The sequence below is a fragment of the Talaromyces rugulosus genome, chromosome III (assembly GCF_013368755.1).
Source record: "Talaromyces rugulosus chromosome III, complete sequence".
NCBI classification, from domain to species: Eukaryota; Fungi; Ascomycota; class Eurotiomycetes; order Eurotiales; family Trichocomaceae; genus Talaromyces; species Talaromyces rugulosus.
Window position 1 is genome coordinate 1,713,129 of NC_049563.1, and position 20,587 is coordinate 1,733,715.

The following is a 20,587-nucleotide window of genomic DNA, read 5'->3' on the forward strand; positions in this document are numbered from 1 at the left end:
ACCAAATAATACAATTCATGAAGAATCATTATGAGAAGAAAATAAAAAAGTTTAAAAAAAAGGCGGGTCACAAAATGGTCTATGCCCGGAAACCTAGGGCTAATTGAATGAGAACTTCAAATTCGCACTCTGTGGGCATAACAACATCATTATAATCAGGCCAATCAAGCCTGGCTAAACGGAATCGTCTTTTTCTCTTGTCTTGTTTCTTGTCCCGGTGCCATTTGTAATTTCTCTCACTTTGCAGGGTTACTTTCACTTTCAGTACTGATAGCATCTTTTGGATTCAGCGGGTTCAATGTGTCATCGACTGTAACCTCTGGACCCGGCGATTCAGCAGATGCTACTTCGGCAGGGCCTGCTTTAAGTTTGGCATTGAGACCTAGGTTAACATTCAGAGTGCCATCGGCATTTGCATCGTTCAGTTGTTTCTTCGTGCCTTCGATGATCTTGTCAGCCTCGCTTACGCCGCCTTTGTCCTTGGAAGACGGGTCTCCTTCAACTCCGATTGGATCTATACGGCGTTCGACAACGTCTCGAATCAGATTGGCGTCGAAACGTACGACCATACAAGACAAATTATCCGTGCTGAAGCGCGATAAAGCATGATCCACAAGCATCTTGGATGCCTCCTGGGCGTCTTTGACGTTTCGTATCAAGTCGACTGCTTCTTGGTCCGTGCAAACATCCCATAGCTATGTGGCATTTAGTAAATCACTTGTCATTGAGAATGAGTTTAATTGAGGGTGAGGACAGCTTACTCCATCACAGGCCAAAATAATAAATTCATCTTGATCAGGTTGAATGACAGTCTCGGTCGTATATGGATGACCGGTAACCAGATCTTTCAGGTATATATCTCCGAGGGCTCTCGTGACAGCGAGAACACCGTTGACACGATTGTTCAAGATAAGACCACCAGCATTCGCGATACGTTTCCCTTCGTTCTCATCACTGCCTTTATGGTCATATGAAAGCCGCAGAGCTTTACCATTTCTACACAGTACGATCCGAGCATCACCGACATTCGCCGTGTACAAGACACGCTGGCGAGATGCAGGTTCCTGGAGCTTTGGCAATGTGGACTCTGGGCTGGCCGAAGATTGGGTGGGCGTTTGAGCAGATTCCGAAGCCGAATCTGAGGAAATTTCTAGCTTGCTTGCGGAGGCAGCAGCTGGACCTATGGGCACAGAGCCTGTAGCAGACTGTGAGCTGGCTATCCGGTCTTCCCAACGTAACACTGCTGCAACTGCCGTGCAGCCACTGTTCTTCAGGGGTAGCGCTTCCAACTGCTGGTCGGCACTGCTAAACGCCTGGTCTAGCAGCTCAGGGACCTGGGTGTTAGGGTTTCTCCGCATGATTTCCTCAAGAATAAGATGCAGCTTCTTCCCACACCACTCAGCGGCAAATGTACCAGCATGCCCATCAAAAATAGCAAAATACCCATTGTCTGTCTCGACAACATGTGTGGACTCATTCTCATCTGTGACTGCTTCGCTTGAACCAGCCGAGTCATTGCCATTGGTTGCGGGATCCTCGGTGGCGACCGGGGCGGGCGTTCCTAGGAAGTGGTAAAGATATGCGTGTGTGTCTTCCATAGTCCTACGACATTTCCGATTCTTATCTTCTGTAACACCGACTCGGAATGACGAACGCGGCGTAGGCACTGACTCCCCGGCAGAGTTGTTCAAGGAGCCCTGAGGCACACTCAAGGCGGGATCCATCTTCCCCAGCTTTTGTAACGGACTCTGAGGGATTTGACTAGGATGATGAGACGGTTCTCGACTAGCAAAATGAAACGAGTTCTTTGCGTTGGTGAAAAAGGATGCAGCTTTTGTCACCGAGCTACTTCGCCGTTTCCTATCACCGGCTGTCTGGTCCTCGTTGTTCTTTCTGTTCGCAGATCCAGATGATGAAGTCGTAGTTTTCTTTTCTCGTCCTCCCCCTCCGATATCCTCTGTGTTGACGGTTAGTGGAGCAGTCGGGCTGGTTCCAGTTGAAGGCACCAGGTCAGTTTTCTCTTTGGGTGGGCTCGAGGAGCCACCGAACATTCTGTTCAGCAACCCACCCTGAGAAGAGAAACTTCTGCGTTTGCTTCCTGCCAGCTTGATAGTTTCAAGGACCAGGAGCTGTGCTGACTAATGCGAGCGAAGACCAGAGCTCAACTCGGCGATAGAAGCTGCGAGACAGGGCGTAGTAGAAATGCAAGGAATGCAAAGAAATCGGATGTTGTGGAGAGAAAGTGTGTAGAGGTAGGTCCTGCGTAAAGATATGTTGTTAGTTAAGAGGAGCGATACCGAACCAATTCGCTAGTGTGGGGTTTCAACAGGATGGCTTACAGGCACCGGGGTCAATGCACTCGATCAGTGGTGATTGTGCAACCGTTGATTTCAGCAGATGGCTTGTTTTCTGTCAAACCAGTGAAGGCGAAAGACGACAGGACGGTGGCCGCGGTGAGTTCTGGGGCGCAGTGCCGGGGGAAGCCGACGGAATCCACGAGCTAGACCGGATCTGAGGCGTACAATATAGAACTGTCCGACACAGAGGAATGGCTGATTAGCACAGAGGAGTTCGACCGGAGGATGTCAGCAGGCGCTGAGTTGGGAGAGCCCGGCAGTTGAAGCGAGGGGCCCAGCGACAGCCCAAAGAGATCGGAATCGACGACGAACCGTACGTAGTCAGTCAGATAGGGTGGGCTGTGGGCAGTGGGCACCAGGTAGCGCCAACTAACTGCTAGTAGTACGTAGCAAGTTAGGCTGGACGCTATTATTAGTACTGAGGCCGTGGGCACCAGTGACGCCGCAGTGCGGTCGCTGCACGCTGCACGAAGCACGAAAGGGGCGAGCGAGACAAGCCACCTGGGGAGGCACAACGACCGGGGGTGAGGTTATCGTATTATTGATTGATGATCAAGGTGAAGCAATCAATTGATGCTGCTGCTGCTTAGTTGCAGGAAGAGAACTCCTGCCGGCCATTAAATTTACCCCACCATCATCCATGTGCAGCCGCCGCCAAGTTCCAACTGACCTCATCGGGCCCAACAAGCTACACCTAGCACCGATTACTGCTACTCGCTGGGTCATCACCGCAGGATACTGCCATGCTTAATATCACTAATTCTGCATTACAGGTATACGGACTGACTGACTGACTAGCAGATTCGCAGTCCTCATCGCCAAACCCCAAAACACACCAGACTCCGTGGCGCCAAATTGAGTACGTATTCTTCCAGCTAAAAACATATGCACCTCCAGCATCACCTTCGAAGACCGTCGAGGCGAGCTTGCAGGTCGTCGTCTTCGCCAGCACCACCGCCAATCGCTTGGGCCACCCGGGCTTCTCCTACAGTTTCCTTGTCGATTCCGGTTGGGGTCTCGCCAAACTGTATAATTGTCAGTCTTTTGCGCACAGAGGTCACTGTGACACTGCAGCGATACTCAAGGGAAGAAGGGGGCAAAGGTAGGTAGAGAAGAAGAAAAGAGGGAAAGACAAACGCACGGCCTGGCCCAGATCTACTCCAATTTCATCAAGGACTTCCTTCACAATGTCTTCGCTCTCCTCTTCGTCTTCAATGCCCGTAGCCTCGTCAATCGCATCATCCATCATCTCCTGCCGCTCGTCCATGATTTCGTTTTCTTTTTCAAATTCCATAGCTATTCGTTGTAAAGCGGGCAAGTTCATTTGTCTATTCATGCTACCTAAAAGCGCCGTGGCTCCCTTCATCGATTGCATCATTTGTTCGTTGCTGCGGACAGTCTGTTGTTTTCCATAATGATTAGCATCGAATGCTTAACCCAGCGGTGGGGACTTGGTTATACCTGGATCCGTAGAGAGATGGCTTGTAATTGCGTCCGCATCTGGTAGAATTTCTGGATGTATCTGGATAGGGAATAGTTTAGCTGGGGTCTGTCCATAACGTTGTCCTCTCGAGGCTGCCAATACCTTCTGCTTCTGACAAGATCCTTTGCTTGGATCTTGCAAGCGCCAATCTGCCCATTCTTGGCACTCTTCTTGATGTCTTGGACCAGTTTCTTTTCCTGGTTTTCCAGCTTGATCCGCTCTCGGTCAAGTTCTCGCTGAGTCCGCTCTAATGCACGCTGATGCTTGCGCAGGCGCTCTGCAGGCGTCATGCGCTTGCCAAAGGCCCATTCTACAATCTGTCCAAGGTTAGCGGGGGGAAAGCGTCACGCCGCAGTCGGAGGCCGGCAGTATCGGCACACTCACATTCATCACGACAAGAACGCCAGTGGTGTTCCTCTGAGAAGAGAACACGCAAAACACAAGAACTGAGGACGAGGGATGAGAACAGGCAGCAAGCGGAGGCGTTAACAGCCTGGGAGAAGCAAGTGACATCAACAGACAATGCTCTGCCAAGACGCGCCAAGCCCGTTCGGGAGCCTCGGACCGGCCATGACATTCAACCGAGCTCGTTCGTTTCGTTCCTCGCACCTCGTGATATACGAATTACATCAACCCTACGAATCCGCTTCCTATGGACTTCACGGCTGTCCTGCTCAGGTAGCATTGCTCTGCGCGTCACGAACGATGGCCCAAGATTATTTTTCCAAAAACGGCGAATCCTCGTCCAGCGGGGAGGGATCCTCGAATGCGCGACATGACGAAAGAGACCCCCAGGAAAACCAGCCCGCCTGGGCAACACCGCAATATCTCACCGTCGGCAACGGTGCCAGATCGTCAGCTGCAGAGGCGTTGGTTTCCTCTTTGAATCGCGACTCGGGTTACGGAGACAGCGTTTCCGGAGACAGCGCGTTGGCAGGTGGCGACCTTACCGACTGGCGCGCTGGACTTCTAGAGGACCAGCCTTCGCCTGCCCCTTCATCCACCCTGGCTTGTGAGTTCATCCCGTTAAAGGCATTGACGGGATACAGAGCTGACTATCGTGAACAGCCTCGGGTGATCGACAGATGTTTTCGAGCCAGGTCCTTCAATTTCAATAGTATGTATTATTAGTCCTTTCGCATGGGAGCAGTATAGCTAACTGGACTTCCTTTCTCCAGCAACAACAATCGTATGAATCTGGGTCGAGCCATTACACGTACAATCGAGACGTTGAAGGAACTACAGGACATGAATCGGCAATGGCCGGCTATTTACCCGTCTGTTCAGCCTTCGCAACGGCCTTCTTTACATCATACCCAATCCGATTACACAGGGGCCGATAACTCAGACTCACGACCTGCACCACTGAAGCGTGCAATGACAACTATAGGCGAGGAAGACGTGGCAGAATCAAGTGCCTCCGCCGACCGTCGTGTGTCAACCGAGCCGAGGTTAATGACACCTCAGATAGCTCAAGAGTTCTCTATCTTGAAGCTCGACCTCAAACTGGGTGCTCTTTCTCAAGCAGAATTGGTCCACTCGCTGGAGAAGACATCAATTGCTTCATTGTTGGACGGCAAAATTAGCCAGAGCGTCAAACACCTCTTGTCGCTCCGTGACCGCATTGAAGACAAGTCTAGCAAAGTCTTGGTGACTGGAGATCTCAATGCTGGAAAATCCACTTTCTGCAATGCCTTGTTGCGCCGCAAGATCCTGCCGGAAGACCAGCAACCCTGCACCAGTATCTTTTGCGAAGTCCTCGACGCCAGACAAAATGATGGAGTCGAGGAGGTCCACGCCATCCACAAAGATCAATTTTACAATCGAAACGACGAGAGCACCTACGACGTCTTTGCGCTTTCAGATCTTGAAAACATTGTAATCGACAATTCAAAGTACATGCAATGCAAGGTTTACGTGAAGGACGTCAGAACAATCGACGAGTCATTGCTCAACAATGGAGTAGTTGACATTGCGCTCATTGACGCGCCTGGACTGAATTCTGACTCGGTCAAGACAACCGCAGTGTTCGCACGCCAAGAAGAAATCGACGTTGTCGTTTTTGTCGTTTCTGCTGCCAACCACTTTACCCTTTCTGCCAGAGACTTCATCATAAATGCCGCTCACGAAAAGGCATATATGTTTATGGTCGTCAACGGTTTCGACAATATCAGGGACAAAGACAGGTGCCAGCGAATGGTATTGGACCAAATAGGAAAGATGAGTCCCCAGACACACAAAGATGCAGCTGAGCTTGTTCACTTTGTTTCAAGCAATGCCATCCCTGTCGCCCCAGGAGCTGTGGTGAGCTCGGGATCTGGGAACGGAGGCCCGGGCGGTGATCCCGGTGATGGTGATGACGGTGACGATGGAGATGAGCACGGATCCAAGGATAAAGGAAAAGGCAAAGAAAAGGAAAAAATCGAGGACTTTGAAAAGCTTGAGAGCGCATTACGACGATTTGTGCTTGAGAGGCGTGCGCGGTCGAAACTGGCTCCAGCTAAAACCTATCTTCTCAACGTCCTGGCTGACCTCAATGCATTGGCATCCGTCAACCGTGATGTCGCCGACTCGGAGCTCCAGCGCGTCAGCACAGAGCTTGAGGATATTATCCCGGCATTCGAAGATAAACAGAAACAAAAGGAAGTCGTTGAAACAAGTGTCAAAGAAACGATAGAGAAATCTTGGGAAGATGTTTATAAGCACACTCGTTCGGCCTTGAAGGAAACCATAGAACGAGTTGCGTATAGTGATCTCGGTGTCAGCTACCCTGGTCTATTTTCAGCTTTCCAGTACGCTGAAGATCTCAAACTTGCTATGCTGGACCAAATCTCGGAATCCGTTTCCGACTGTGAAAACTTCGCCCGTGCAAGGACCGTTCAGGGCGTCGCTTATGTCCAGCAGCTTGGAATATTGCACGTTGGGGAGGACAAGTTCACTCCTCTCAGCTTCCGAGCTGACAATATGTTCCGCAAACGTCGTCATACTCTTGCGAGACAGGTCGATGCCCAAGTTGAACTTTGGGACTTTGTGGACATCCCTGGACTCTGGGAAAGGCAAGAGAAGGTTGCTGGAACAGGATTTGCAATGACAGCTGTCACCGTCCTTGGTGGACGTGCAATCGGTGGCTTTGGATGGGTTGATGGTGTTTTTGGCGCAGCAAAGGTGCTAGGCTCGAACAACATGAGACGAATGATCGTCCCCGGAATTGTTGCTGCTGGTAAGTTTCGACCTATCTTTTTTTAATGACTAAATTCACTGACTTGAAATACGTAGCTTTCCTAGCTGCAGCCTACATTATTTCTTCCATTCCACAGACTCTTCCGCCTCGGCTCTCACGCAAATTGGCGGAAAGTCTGACCGAAGTGGATTACATTCACTCCAACGCGTCCAGAATCGCTAATGAGGTCCGTCGTGTTCTGTGGATGCCAGCCACCAACCTGCAGGCCAGTCTGGCCCAGGGCATTGAAGACCTCGCACGCCGCCGTGAAGACGTCAGCAAAGTTCAGCAGGAAAGCGAAGTTGCAAAGAAATACTTTGCTGACCTGTTCCGTGAGTCTGAAAATAGTCGAAGGACTGTGGACCAGGTTGAGCTGGAAGGTCCCCTTCCTGCAGCTTTAACCCATTAAATGACCCCTTTTTTACGACCTAGCCTCACCACGTTTTCAGCCGACCATGGACCTTCGTCCATCAACTTAGCCATCTATAGTTTTCCCCTCACACCTGCATTCCTATGCGTTGTTGTTTCTTCTTTTGTCACATTATTGATTCTATCCCCCTTTTTTTTGCACTGCTCGATCCCCCCCTCCACAAATCGGTCTATATATCCTACTTCAATTCATCAAAACCAATGCTTCACAACTCTGCCCTGTATGCTGCATTTGAAAATGTGTCCTCTCAACTGTTTCACTTGTATTTCTAGTGTCGGAGTTTTGAATAAAATTAAAGCAATTAATATTAACCAGTTGCAACTGATACCCATCTTCCTGGCCAACCTGCTTTAAGTGCCCTCTTTTGATATAACGTTTCCAGTTCCCTATGCCATGGAATAAAAGCTGTTTCGCCCTCTTCGTCATCGAATCCCTTCACAACAGCCACGTCTAAGAAAATACTGTATGCTATTCGGACTTCCTTTGGTGGTGCTTCTAGATAGCCTCATGAAAGAAGTAGGCGGTCGCCCATACCCCCCTGTCGCGTACATCAAGTATAAATCTAGCGTAGTCTAGCTCGTATAGACGGTACTTTTGAGATATTTTCTCGGTACCCTGCCCCAAAGCATCTTTCCTCTCACGCAGGGCTTTCAAGACTCCACTGCTCCAGATTCTTCCATTTCGAATTTCGAGTTCTTCCCGAAATTTTCGCATCTCTATCTGTAATAGATCTATCTCGTGTTGGAGAGTTCGGGATCGGTCGTGCAGGTGGGTGATACCCTCTTTTACCCATCTCTTGTCTGACGGGTTTCCTTTGGTGAAGAAAGGCTTTGCTAGGGAACAGACGATCTTCGCGAGAGGGAACATTTTTAGGTGATACAGCTCCCAGGAGAGGATGAGTAGAATATGGCCGAGCACTCTGGAACAGAAGGTTGCAAGACCAAAGATTGTGAGGCAAAGCAGTACTGAGTGAAGCATTGTGAGGCTAACGAACTCGTTTTCTCGTTTCGTCGAGTGACAACAGAGGTGGGTAAAAATAAATTCAATGCTCATGATTACATTACTAACTACGACAATGCCATCATCTCAGGCGAAGAAATCGGAACGACCACTTTCTCCAAGCCCGAAGAGAAGAGAGCGGCGGTGCTCATTTATCGATACTATTTGTTGACAGGCAACGAAATCTGATTTAGTAGTATCTTCATCTAAGGCGAGGGAACACCTAGATGATGAGCGACTAGGATTTCCACAAGACTGCGGCGTGCACGAATAGAACCAAAAAACTCATTTTGACGTGGCAAATATCCGAGCTGATGTAGAATATTGACTTCCCTTTCTTTGGCCTCCGCGTAGGTAATAGTTTCACGTAATAGACGACGTTCAACCGGCAAGGCTTATGCTGATTGAAAAGATAAAAGTCGTAAAGCGGCGATCGCTTTCTCGAGTGTGCTAGGAGTCCTGTATATGACGAGACATTTAGGCAAGAAAAGAATAATAAACGGGTTGGAAGCTAGAAATATTTCAAGGCACACGAAGGAAGAGCCCCTGGATATTACATTTAAGGCTATCTCACGTGCTTTATCTTCCAACCAATCAATGAAGACGCTACGGAATGCCAATGGGTCGGACAGGCAGTTTACTATTTTTCTAAATCTTTATAGAATTAATAAAAAGTTTAAATAATAATTACACATTATCTATTTTATTATATAGAAGCACTAGTAGTTTCTTAGCTAGTTGTGCATTTCCTTGACGTATAGTGTGCATGTATACAAAACCAGCGCCAGCCACTACCCATGCCATGCAATTTTCTCAGAAAATGTTGTTGTCCGCTTCCTTTTGCTTGCCTGCAGATCTACGAGAACGTCTATTGCGTCCTGCTGTGTGGTCCGCCGCCGGCACTGGAGGCAGTTCGTCGACCACTACCGCTGCAGCTGGATTGTTCGCCGAGGCCTTGTGGTTCAATTTCTCCATGACACGAGTCTCGTCCACGTTTCCCCGGCTGGCAAGTCTCATGATTTCTTCTCGCGTTGCCATGGCGTCCGGGTCCTCGTAGTTGAGTTGAGTCATGGCAGGCGTGTCGTCATTTCCCATTAAATCGTTGTTGTTTTCGTCGTAAGGGGAGTCAATATAACCGGTGAATCTGCTTCCGGTTGAGAGAGATGCAAAACTCTGAGTTCGTATATTGGGAGGTAGTTTGCTTTTGCTCGTGACCGAGTTTTTGCCATCGGTCTCGGTGCTCGCAGCACTTCCATACCCATCTTCGTTCAGTGTGTCGATGGAACTAGCACGGGAGTTGGCTCTCAGGAGGCCATTTTTTGCAGACGATAAGGAGTTTGTTCTTCCAAGGTTCGGTCTTCGCTTCCGAGGGTTTTTGTCTCCAGACGTGCTGTTTGTTCGAGAAAACTCTCTTGCTTGTTTGAGGAACCCATTCATAGCAGCTTCCAAAGCCTTTGATGGATTTCGAGATGACGTGGTATGCTCTTGAACGTCACGTGTTAGGGGTTCTGTGGCTATAGGGGCAAGTCCATCACCTTCTCGTTTCGCTGGTGAAAGTGACCCCGATGGCACCGAGCCATCCGTTTTACCGTTGATCTGACGTTGTTCAAATGAGTCTTGAACGCCATGTGATGTCGATCTCGATCGCTCATTAGTTTCGCGTAATAGATTTTGTTCTGGTAGGGATCTCGAGCCCTCTGTGTTGCCAGCCACACTTGGCCGGGCTTCATTCGAATGTCGCTGAAGTTTCGGGATATCTCGTTCCTTGGGAACCGCCTCATTTTGTGACACCGGTTTCCGTACCAGATACGGTTCAAACGCTTTCTTTTGTCCAGAGTTGACGGAAATCCATAGCCAATCGGCTGAAACTGCAGGAATATTCCATTCAAGAGTATGTCGTAGTTTCTCGGCATTCACATTACGTTGATCATTGCATATCAACACCGAGACATTGGATGTGAGGAATTCCTCATATTTCGAGCCTAATGAGGTCAGAAACAGGTTAGATAGGAGACGGAAGAATTTCTAGAAAACATACCCGTTGCGTTCACCAATCTAGAGAGATGTAATAAATCGAGACCCATGAAACCTGTTGAGCAAATCTTCATTCCCTCAAAACCTATCTCTTTGTCAATATAAGGCCAGTTTCAGGATTAAAGGACAACTCACCAGGAATAGGTAGCCTGGGAAACGGAGTACTGGTGACATGAGCCTCTGGTGAAACAAATGCTCTACTGTCCAGGCAACGCTCCAGCCACAGATCAGTAACAATTTCGCATTGAAAAGCCATGTCGTCTGTGGAAGGAACCTCGGATCGAGGTATTTTATGAGATGTGATTATATACAAGCCTTCACCTATCTTGGGGATTTTGTGACTGGAGAAATCGTTGATATGGTTCACAATTTGTGCTCCATTCATGGTTAAATGATGCCGGAGAACGTCAATCTTAAAATGTCAGTTTGAGTCGGCGAGTCGTGGTTCAAGACAACTAACCTGTTTAGAAGAAAATCCGTGGATCAAGAAGTAGCAGTTTTGCAGGAATCCATTCATTTCCTTCAATGATTGCTCTGCAAAAGGCTGAGTACTTTCTTCATCGAAGGCATCTCCATTTCCAAAATGTTTGTCCTTGGAAATGACCTGGGTTTCCTCGCCGGCTGCATTATCACCTACTTTTGAACTTGTCGACATAGATGGATTTCTTTCTGCTGTCTCAAACCCGCCGCCCATTATATCGCCCCAAATTCCCTCATTCTGATTGCCCAGTTTGCTGCTAGCGACACGTCTTAACTTTCGTGTCCTAGTGTTGCCAAAATCTGTAGGGTTTCCCCTTTTACTCGACGCCTCAGGAAGGGAACGGTTCCATGCTCCAACACCTTGTTCTTCAGCCGATAGTAGAGGGTCGTATCGAGTCTCATCCAACACCATTCCTCGCTCCAAGCTATCGCTGAACCATTTTCCTGTCACGACTTTTATCTTCCATTGGGTTGCAAATTTGTACTTTTGGCCACTGGGTTCCTGAGCAATTAAATGGGTGACGGTCTTGGTGAGATCTTTCCTGAATATGGCACCGTTCGCAACTGCTGCTTCCTGAAGATAGTTTCGATATGAGACTTGCGGTCATTAACATAACGATCAATCTTATTAGCGGCTGCGGTACTTACTGTCGTCGAAACCAGTGACACAGATAGAAAGGCCATGGAAAGTAGGAAGCTTATAGTCCTGCTCCAGCACCTTTAAATTAGTATCTCCTCCTTCCATCCATGCCTCTCTGACTGCCTCGATCCATTTTGGCAGCAAGACCAACACATCACTCCGTTCCCGAGCGACGAATTTGTATTTGTCTGTATTTATTTCGCCGACTAATAAATGCGTCACATCTGAAGTTAAATCAAACTTATGGATGGCTCCCATTTGACTTGCAACTTCTGCCAGCTTAGACTGCACATCAAAAAAAATATCAGCAACCGGTTGACTGAATAGCGGTTTTTTTTTCCTTGCTTACCCTCTCTTCTGGGAGGATGGACGTGAAGCAAAGGACGATACCGGCGAGCGGCTGTTCCTTGTCTAAATACTCATTAGCCAAATGCCAATTGCTTGAGAAAATTTCTTACTCTTCAAGGCGCCATCTGCCATCCTTCACACTGCCCCGCTGCAGATGAGATGAGCTGCGATTGAACGCGCGATTCGCACGCGTTGTGAAGACACGGTGTCACGTGATTTGTGGATAAATTACAGAATCTGCGGCATAAGAACTTTGCTGGTCGTTTGATTTGGATATGATCAAAAAAATAATCAATTTATCTTCTAGTATGTAATGAATTGAGTTATTCCGGCCAACATTGAAGGAATGAAAACCGTTCAAGCTTAAACAAGAAAGATAGGCGTTATCATCATGTGATTCGGTCGGCGCGCTATCGCGTATGCCCCAAAACGCGAAATTCATCGTCCACTTGCAGCCCGCTACAGAAGCGTGATGCAGGCCTCGAACAATGCCACTCCTTTGATTTTTCCGCCACTCGTTATCTCTAATATCGGTTTATGTACTTTTCCAAAAGTCGGCTGCGTGGCGTTGTCTCTACTCAGCCGTCCACGGTGTTCTTCACGTTACGACCGGCAGCAGTGCAGCAATTCTCAGCATCTGCTCGATTGAAGGCGTCCAGGGGAGCAATGTTTCGCAAAGCAGTCAACAACCACACGGCGCCTGCCAAACCTCCACTACAGCCCAATGCTAGTCGAGCAAATACAAACAGCTTTTCGGCTTCGCAACCAACCGCGCCGATTGTCGGGGCTAAGCGAAAACTCGACATGACAAACTCTGGACAGTCGGACCTGGGGTCACTTCATAGTGCCGTATACTTTGAGGCAGACGATTTCGACTCCGACCCGGATCTAGATTTCGAGATACAGCACCCGCTTCCTCAAAGTCAAAATATCATACCTACTTCGACAAACCCGGGGCCAGGGAGTACTAGCGGTCCGACTATTTCTACGAATATTTCCAAAGTCAACACCGTATCGGCATACTTAGTTCAAGATGAAATTAAGTATCCCGACCTCCCAAAACTGGAGGACCGACACCGAGAGCCCGCCGCACCGCCAAGCAGTGCTCCAATTCCATGGTCTTCATCACCACCATCACATCATCTTCCTCCCCCTCCGCCTCCCAAAAAACGAACCATACCTTGGCAAACCAGCGAATCCAAGACTGATATCAAGAACCCTATTACACCGGCAGCTCAAAGAACTACCTCCAAGAAAGTTGATCTGCCGTGGAACAAAACAGCAAGTGCTATGAAAGATGAGCAAAAGGAATTAAGAAAAATAAGCAAGAAGAAACTAGCTTCTGCGGATGACCATCAGAAACGGAAGCCCCGGGAACGGGTTGCGTCTCTCTTTTTAAGCGATGAACAAAAGGGTGTTCTTGATGCTGTTGTCGAAAAGGAAAAAAGCATTTTCTTCACTGGTTCAGCAGGTACCGGCAAGTCGGTTCTCATGAGAGAAATTATTAAGAAACTTCGAGACAAATATAGGCGAGACCCTGATCGAATTGCAGTAACTGCATCAACTGGTCTAGCTGCGTGTAACATCGAAGGTGTCACGCTACACAGCTTTGCTGGTATTGGACTGGGAAAAGAGCCCGCAGCGGAACTTGTTAAAAAGGTAATTTGAATGCCTCGCAGAAACTAGGTGACATGCTAATGCCACTCAGGTCAGAAAAAACCAAAAGGCTCGGAATCGCTGGTCACGGACAAAGGTTCTTGTTGTCGACGAGGTGTCCATGGTGGACGGTGATCTTTTTGATAAGCTCGAAGAGATTGCTCGACGAATCAGAAACAACGGTAGACCTTTTGGAGGTATTCAGTTGGTTGTGACTGGAGACTTTTTCCAGCTACCCCCAGTTCCTGAGACATCGACCCGTGAAGCTAAATTTGCCTTTGATGCGGCAACATGGTGTACTTCGATCCAACACACGATCTTGTTAACACACGTTTTTCGACAAAAGGATCCTACGTTTGCAGAGATGTTGAATGAGATGAGATTAGGGAAAATTTCCCCCCAGACTATCGAAGCTTTCAGGAGCCTTTCGCGTCCATTGGACTTCCATGACTCGCTGGAAGCCACCGAGTTGTAAGAACCCTATATCATTTTCTGTGGCGTTGGTTGACTGACTATTTAGATTTCCTACTCGGGCAGAGGTGGAAAACGCCAACGCAGCACGAATGCGTACACTTTCCGGCGATGTCATGACTTTTAACGCCATAGATTCTGGAAGTATCCTGGATAAAACGCACCGGGAAAGGCTGTTGTCGAATTGCATGGCACCCCCGACCATACATCTAAAGAAAGGAGCTCAGGTCATGTTGATCAAAAACATGGAGGACACGCTAGTCAATGGATCCGTTGGAAGGGTAGTTGCCTTCATGGACGAATCGACTTTCGATCATTATCGAACCAATGAAGACGATTTTACTGGGGATGGTAAAGAAGGCAGTGATGATGATAGCAAAGCTCGGAAGAAGCTTAGAGCCCTCGCACATGGGAAAGAAGGAGGCGTTACCACGGGTCGAAAATGGCCTTTGGTGTGCTTTGTTCAGCCAGACGGTACTGAACGACATCTTCTTTGCCAGCCTGAATCGTGGAAGATTGAATTACCAAATGGTGAGATCCAGGCGATGCGAACACAGGTACCATTGATACTGGCATGGGCGCTTTCTATCCACAAAGCTCAAGGCCAGACCTTACCGCGCGTCAAGGTGGACCTAGGCAAAGTGTTTGAGAAAGGTCAAGCATACGTCGCACTCAGTCGCGCGACCTCCCAAGCCGGCCTCCAGGTGTCGAGGTTTGATCCCAAAAAGGTCATGGTACATCCGAAAGTCATCGGCTTTTACTCTAATCTGACCAGTATCAACGCTGTTATAAAAGACAGGTCTTATGGAGGCATCAACGGCGGGAATAAAAGGCAGAAGCTGAACGAGGATGCGGCTGATGACCAGTTCAGTAAATACATGTCTGTCTGATGTAGCACTATATATATAGCTTGCTGCTTCCCATGTTATGTTCTCGAATGCGGTGGCCGGAACACTGTTCTAGATATTATAAGAAATATATATTTTTAGTTCTTTTCATCATCATGATTAAAAGTTCAAATGTTGACAACATTGAAACATTTGAAGACAGTACTTGATGAAGTATTAATTGATATCAATGACGTATGGGAGCCTGACACATGTTTCAGCCAAGCGGCGAATTAGCCTTTTTTTAGATAAAAATCTTTGAAAAACTTTAAATAAATTTCAATACAAGATCAAACATTTAAAGTCATTACAAAACTGTTATACTATACGACACAAGTAGCATATTTGGCAATATGTTTCAGAAACAAGAAATTTCAACAAGTTACAATAAATTACAATATTACTGAAGCCATCTCCATGATAAATGAATTTTAAGGCGTTGAATTCAGCCTGTATAATTTCATATTAAAATCTAACATGATACTACATTTTTGAATATAATTATCTCATAAAAAGGCGACATATTAAGGTCTCAAAAATCCGTTCCGTATTGGATTACGGGGGGGGTATAAAATACGTTATCCGGCGGCTGGAAACTTGGAGATTCAATCCCCACACCGAAAATCCCAAATCCCTCACAATCTCAACATATCTCGAACATCCCATTCTACTCAAAAGTCCACGAAACGGCAAACAGAGAATGTAGATTTTGGTTTGCATTCTCTTACCACAGTATCCGTCTTATTTATCTCCCTTCGGAAACACCATGGCGTCCGCGTTTGTCGGTTGCACTGTGCTTGTGACTCTGAAATCACCCCCGAATGCGCAGATCCGGGGAACGGTATCTAACATTCTGGGCCAGCGCTTGACGTTGCAGAATGGTAAGTCGTGAATATTAAAAACTACTGATGATACCAGCAAGATGCTAATGTTAGTAGTCACGCTGTTGTGGAATGGTCAAAACTACCCATCGTACAACATCGACGCCCTAGGCATCGCAGACCTTGAGGTGTCCAGCTCACAAAATGACTTTCCACAGCAGCAGCAGCATCAACCACCACCACCGGTGCAACAAATCCCTATCCAACCGAAATTCGAACAAACCCCTGCCCCTCAACCCGTCGCAACAACAAAACAACCCTTTGTCGACCCTGCGATCGTGAGTTTCTCGACGCGACCCACTAAACATGCTGCTCCCTTGGAGAAGTCACTGTCAGCCATAACCACCAATTTTGGATCAGGGCCCGGATCTGTTCATTCTGTGGAAACAACCCGCCCTCCTCGCACTGCCGAGCGACACGGTTCCGCTGTGACCGCTATCCTGACGGAGCCCTTTAGCAACCTTGGACTGCAGGCTACTGAAATAGCAGATGGCGCAGCAGCACGAACAAATAAAATTCCTGTTTCTCAAGAAAACATCCAAGAGAAGCAAGGAGGGAAACGAAATAAGAGAGGCCGGAACAAGGCCCGGGATGACAAGGTTGGCAATGAATATCACAACGGTCTGAAAGGCAACGGTTGGCGACAGACTGCCTTTGTGGAGCCTATTCAACCCAAATATCACACCGGATACCCTACCGAAGACTACGCGAGTGAAGGATTTCCAAAGCGAGGGAAAAACAAGAATCACAAATCCTACGCCGAACACCCCAGCGGATGGGCAACAGAAGATGCCACGGATATCCAAGAGCTCGGAGACTTTGACTTTGAAGGAAACCTGTCAAAGTTCGACAAACGGCGCGTATTTGACGAAATCCGCAACGACGATGTTACTGCGGACGAAGACCGGTTGGTTAGCTTCAACAAGAAACCACGTCCAGGAACAAACGGCGGCAAGAATTTGCACTGGACGGAAAATGTACTGGACGGCGCCCCCGCCCAGTGGAATAGCGAAGCAGGAGAGACGGAAACGAGTGAGGACAAGTTCAGCAGTGGGAACTATTCTGGGCGTGACCGATCGAAACCGCCCAGTAAAACAGTCATCTCAAAAAAGAGCAGCACTGTTGTTACACAGTCTGCAGTGCCTGCTTCTCTTGTCGGTCGAGTCAACCCTACATCTTCTCGCAATGCCAGCCCGCTGCCCAACAAACAATCCGGCAGAATATCTCCACTGAACGGGGTAGTTGGCAGTTCGACCGGCAGTCTGCGTTTGACCACGACAAACAGGAGCTGCCCAACTATCAGCCCACTCCAGATGCTCGAAATAGAGCAGTTGGCAGTGAGCGAGCTTGGTTTAACTGAAGACATGCTTACCGAAAATGCTGGGCGGGGCATCGCAGAGGCAGCCGTGGGTAGGCTTGGAAACGACGCTGCAGCGCCAGCTGTACTGATATTAACCGGGAATCATCGAACGGGAGGGCGAGTGATTGCAGCTGCACGTCATTTGAAGAACCGAGGCCACCGAGTCACTCTTTGCTTTCTGGGTCTGGAGCATGAAACCGAGCTCCTAGAGAATTGCCGGAAGCAACTAGAAATCTTCAAAAAGGTCGGCGGAAGGGTGCTAAGATGGGAAGAACTATCAGCACGTCTCTCCACGCCAGACTTTGGCATCGACCTGGTCATTGACGCGATCTTCGGTGTCCACATTGCCTTTGAGGACCTGAGGAGTGATGATCAGGCCACGGCTTGTGAGATGATCGCTTGGGTGAATAGAAGCAATCTGGTCATTATCTCGGTGGATATTCCTACAGGGATATCCGCTTCCACAGGTAAGACAAATTTTACTACTATTCACAAGACATTTAACTTATTTGAAACATCAGGTGATGTAGGCATTACCCAAGGCTCGCGCCTCTCGATCAATTCAGATTTCGTGGTTTGCTTGGCGGCACCCAAGACAGGGGTTATGCAAGCACTGCAATCTGGACGAGGCAGCTCATGGGAACTCACAGTCGCCGATATTGGAATTAGCCAAGTAGTCTGGAGGAAATACGGCACGCGGCGTCGGCACGGGGTGGATTTTGGAAACCGCTGGGTTGTTCCACTGCGATACCAACCTGCAGCTGCTTAATGTACGAACGCGTGGTTGTTGGTGTGCATGCATGTAGAATGCAGTGTATTTTTATAGCATGGGCAATTAATGAACATTTTGATGAATGCATGTGTAGTGATCAGTTAGATTGTTAATTCAACGGATGGTGGTATGCGAGATATATATTCTCACTATACCTCTTTAAGTGAAGCATATACGTCAATACATCAATGTAGACATCGATTACACCAATTAATAGTACCGTGAGTTTTAGTTCAATATTCTAAGTTGTATTCAGCCAGCAGACAATGGACACAACATCTAGAGTAGTATGCCTGGATGGCTCATCGATAACATTGAATAATAATTGATGTATGTAGAAATTGAATTCCATAAACGGCTAGTGGCTGGCGGGCGCCCGAGAATGATGTCGTTCTCCGCACCTCCAAATAATTCTTTTCCCACATGCAAGGATAATATCACCGGCGATCGGTACATCAAAGTCATGGGTAAAGGTGAGTTATAGGCGAAATTTGTTCAAGATATCTATTCATGTTGCTAACTACTCAAAATTTTAGGGACGGATAAACTTTATGTACGCGAGATTCCTACGATATACCATCTATCTAATCGCGACAAGCCCCTCTCTTTTCTGTCGCCTCTTTTTTTTTTCTGTCGCGAGAGTGACTGACTTTATTTTCATTTTCTAGATTACCCATTCGGAATGGGCCTCTGAAGACTCATATTCAGCCAGCGCTGGCGCTGGCGTGGCCGGATCGCGCAAAGGTGGCGCGGCGCATGTCTCTTTCAAACGACTGCCGTTCAATTTCTGCTCACTCTCGCTCCAACCATTCAACCACCCGGTGTGCACGGCGACAGGGACGCTCTTCGACCTCACAAATATTCTGCCCTGGCTGAAGAAACACGGTACCAACCCCGTTGACGGAAGTCCGCTCAAGAGCGCCGATCTGATCAAGCTGAACTTTGCAAAGAATGAGGCGGGCGAATACGTCGATCCGGTCACGTTCAAGGTCTTTACGAATAACACGCACATTGTCGCTTTACGGTCATCGGGCAATGTGTTTGCGTGGGATACCGTGGAGAGGCTGAATGTCAAGGCGAAGATGTGGCGCGACTTGGTCTCGGACGAGGAGTTTGGTCGCAAGGATATCATCACGCTGCAGGATCCGCAGAATGTCGAGTCGAGGAATCTCAGCTCGTTCAAGTACATTCAAGACGGCGAGAGTGGGTTGTCGGACGAGCAGATACGCGAGCGCAACGACCCGGCGAACAATGTGAATTTGAACGCGATGGGTAGTTCTGCAAAGATCCTCAAAGCAAAGGAGGCTGTGGCGCGAGCTCGCGCTGAGCGTACCGCCGCTCAGCAAGCTGGAGCCAAAGGAGGCAAGGACGCAAAAGCTCTATCGGCGAAGCCAAAGTCGACAACGCTCTCTCACCAAAGCGCAAAAGCTACGCCATACAATGCGGCCCGGCATACGACCGGCCTTGCTGCGGCGTCGTTCACCAGCACAGGATTGACCCCCCATACGGCGGCTGAGCTGGCTACTCTTACAGACGAACAATACATGCTGAAACGGGGACGAGTTAAATCCAAGGGATACGCCCAGATTTCGACAACGATGGGTGATCTCAACCTGGAGCTACACACTGAATACGCACCCAAGGCCGTGTGGAATTTCATTCACCTGGCCAAGAAGGGATACTATAAAGACGTTGTTTTTCACCGCAACATCAAAGGATTTATGATCCAAGGCGGCGATCCTACGGGTACGGGACGCGGCGGCGAGAGTGTCTGGGGCAAGAATTTCGATGATGAGTTTGACGGCCCGTACAAGCATGATGCGCGAGGCACGCTCAGCATGGCGAATAAGGGTAAAAACACCAACAGCAGTCAATTGTACGTACCCTTGTTTCTCCTGCGCAGTATGTTGTTACTCACAATGGCACAGCTTTCTCGCATATCGTGCCCTACCGCATTTGAACAACAAGCACACGGTGTTTGGACGGATAATCGACGACCCGTCGCCCTCGTCGGCGACTCTTAATGGTATGGAAGTCGCACCTGTGGACTCGACGACCAATCGACCAAAGACGGACATCCGCATCAAAGACGTGACGATCTTCGTCGACCCGTTTGAAGAGTTTATGAGCCAGCAAAAGAAGGCCGGCAAGGAAGCGGGGGCCGCAACTGACGCGCCTAAAAAGGACGATGTCGACGAGCATGTAGACGACGACTCAGTCACATGGACTGGAAAACGCGTGCGTCGCTGGGACGGCGCAGACACATCGGACTCTAGCCATGCCGGCGTGGGCAAATATTTGAAAGCGGCATTGGCCGAGCAACACAGTCGCGGGGGGGCTGATGAAGACGAGATCGTGGAGTTTATGGACGAGGCAGAGGCGGCGCCACCAGAGCACACACGCAAGAAGTTCAAGGCCAGCGGGGGGTTTGGCAACTTCGAGGGGTGGTGATGGTGATAGTGATTGTATTGTGTACGTTGAAAATAAGACAAAAATACATCAGCGAGTATATTATTCCGAAGAAGGAAGGAAGCACGCACGCGGTTGCCCGAAATGATAAAATGGCGCT

General features: G+C 48.5%; 5 protein-coding genes across 5 annotated transcripts; 3 read left to right on the forward strand and 2 right to left on the reverse strand.

Annotated features, from left to right (window-relative positions):
* Window positions 1–236: 236 nt before the first annotated feature.
* Window positions 237–4,353, reverse strand: TRUGW13939_05454 (uncharacterized protein; the record flags this gene model as incomplete). The annotated part of the gene is made up of 7 exons (XM_035488617.1): window positions 237–695; window positions 762–2,052; window positions 3,261–3,382; window positions 3,499–3,756; window positions 3,819–3,879; window positions 3,943–4,157; window positions 4,225–4,353. 7 exons carry the CDS (start codon window positions 4,351–4,353, stop codon window positions 237–239), a joined length of 2,535 nt encoding a protein of 844 aa, XP_035344510.1.
* A 192-nt stretch (window positions 4,354–4,545) lies between these two features.
* Window positions 4,546–7,469, forward strand: TRUGW13939_05455 (uncharacterized protein; the record flags this gene model as incomplete). The annotated part of the gene is made up of 4 exons (XM_035488618.1): window positions 4,546–4,852; window positions 4,909–4,957; window positions 5,019–7,060; window positions 7,117–7,469. The coding sequence occupies 4 exons, from the start codon at window positions 4,546–4,548 to the stop codon at window positions 7,467–7,469; spliced, it is 2,751 nt and encodes a 916-aa protein (XP_035344511.1).
* Window positions 7,470–9,302: 1,833 nt separating this feature from the next.
* On the reverse strand, window positions 9,303–12,123 carry TRUGW13939_05456 (uncharacterized protein; the record flags this gene model as incomplete). Its single annotated transcript, XM_035488619.1, has 7 exons — window positions 9,303–10,471; window positions 10,528–10,608; window positions 10,659–10,935; window positions 10,984–11,600; window positions 11,652–11,928; window positions 11,993–12,054; window positions 12,102–12,123. The coding sequence occupies 7 exons, from the start codon at window positions 12,121–12,123 to the stop codon at window positions 9,303–9,305; spliced, it is 2,505 nt and encodes an 834-aa protein (XP_035344512.1).
* A 405-nt stretch (window positions 12,124–12,528) lies between these two features.
* Window positions 12,529–15,008, forward strand: TRUGW13939_05457 (uncharacterized protein; the record flags this gene model as incomplete). Its single annotated transcript, XM_035488620.1, has 3 exons — window positions 12,529–13,650; window positions 13,700–14,118; window positions 14,168–15,008. The coding sequence occupies 3 exons, from the start codon at window positions 12,529–12,531 to the stop codon at window positions 15,006–15,008; spliced, it is 2,382 nt and encodes a 793-aa protein (XP_035344513.1).
* Window positions 15,009–15,771: 763 nt separating this feature from the next.
* On the forward strand, window positions 15,772–20,469 carry TRUGW13939_05458 (uncharacterized protein; the record flags this gene model as incomplete). Its single annotated transcript, XM_035488621.1, has 5 exons — window positions 15,772–15,886; window positions 15,944–17,713; window positions 17,768–17,958; window positions 18,687–19,894; window positions 19,947–20,469. 5 exons carry the CDS (start codon window positions 15,772–15,774, stop codon window positions 20,467–20,469), a joined length of 3,807 nt encoding a protein of 1,268 aa, XP_035344514.1.
* Between the last annotated feature and the right edge of the window lie 118 nt (window positions 20,470–20,587).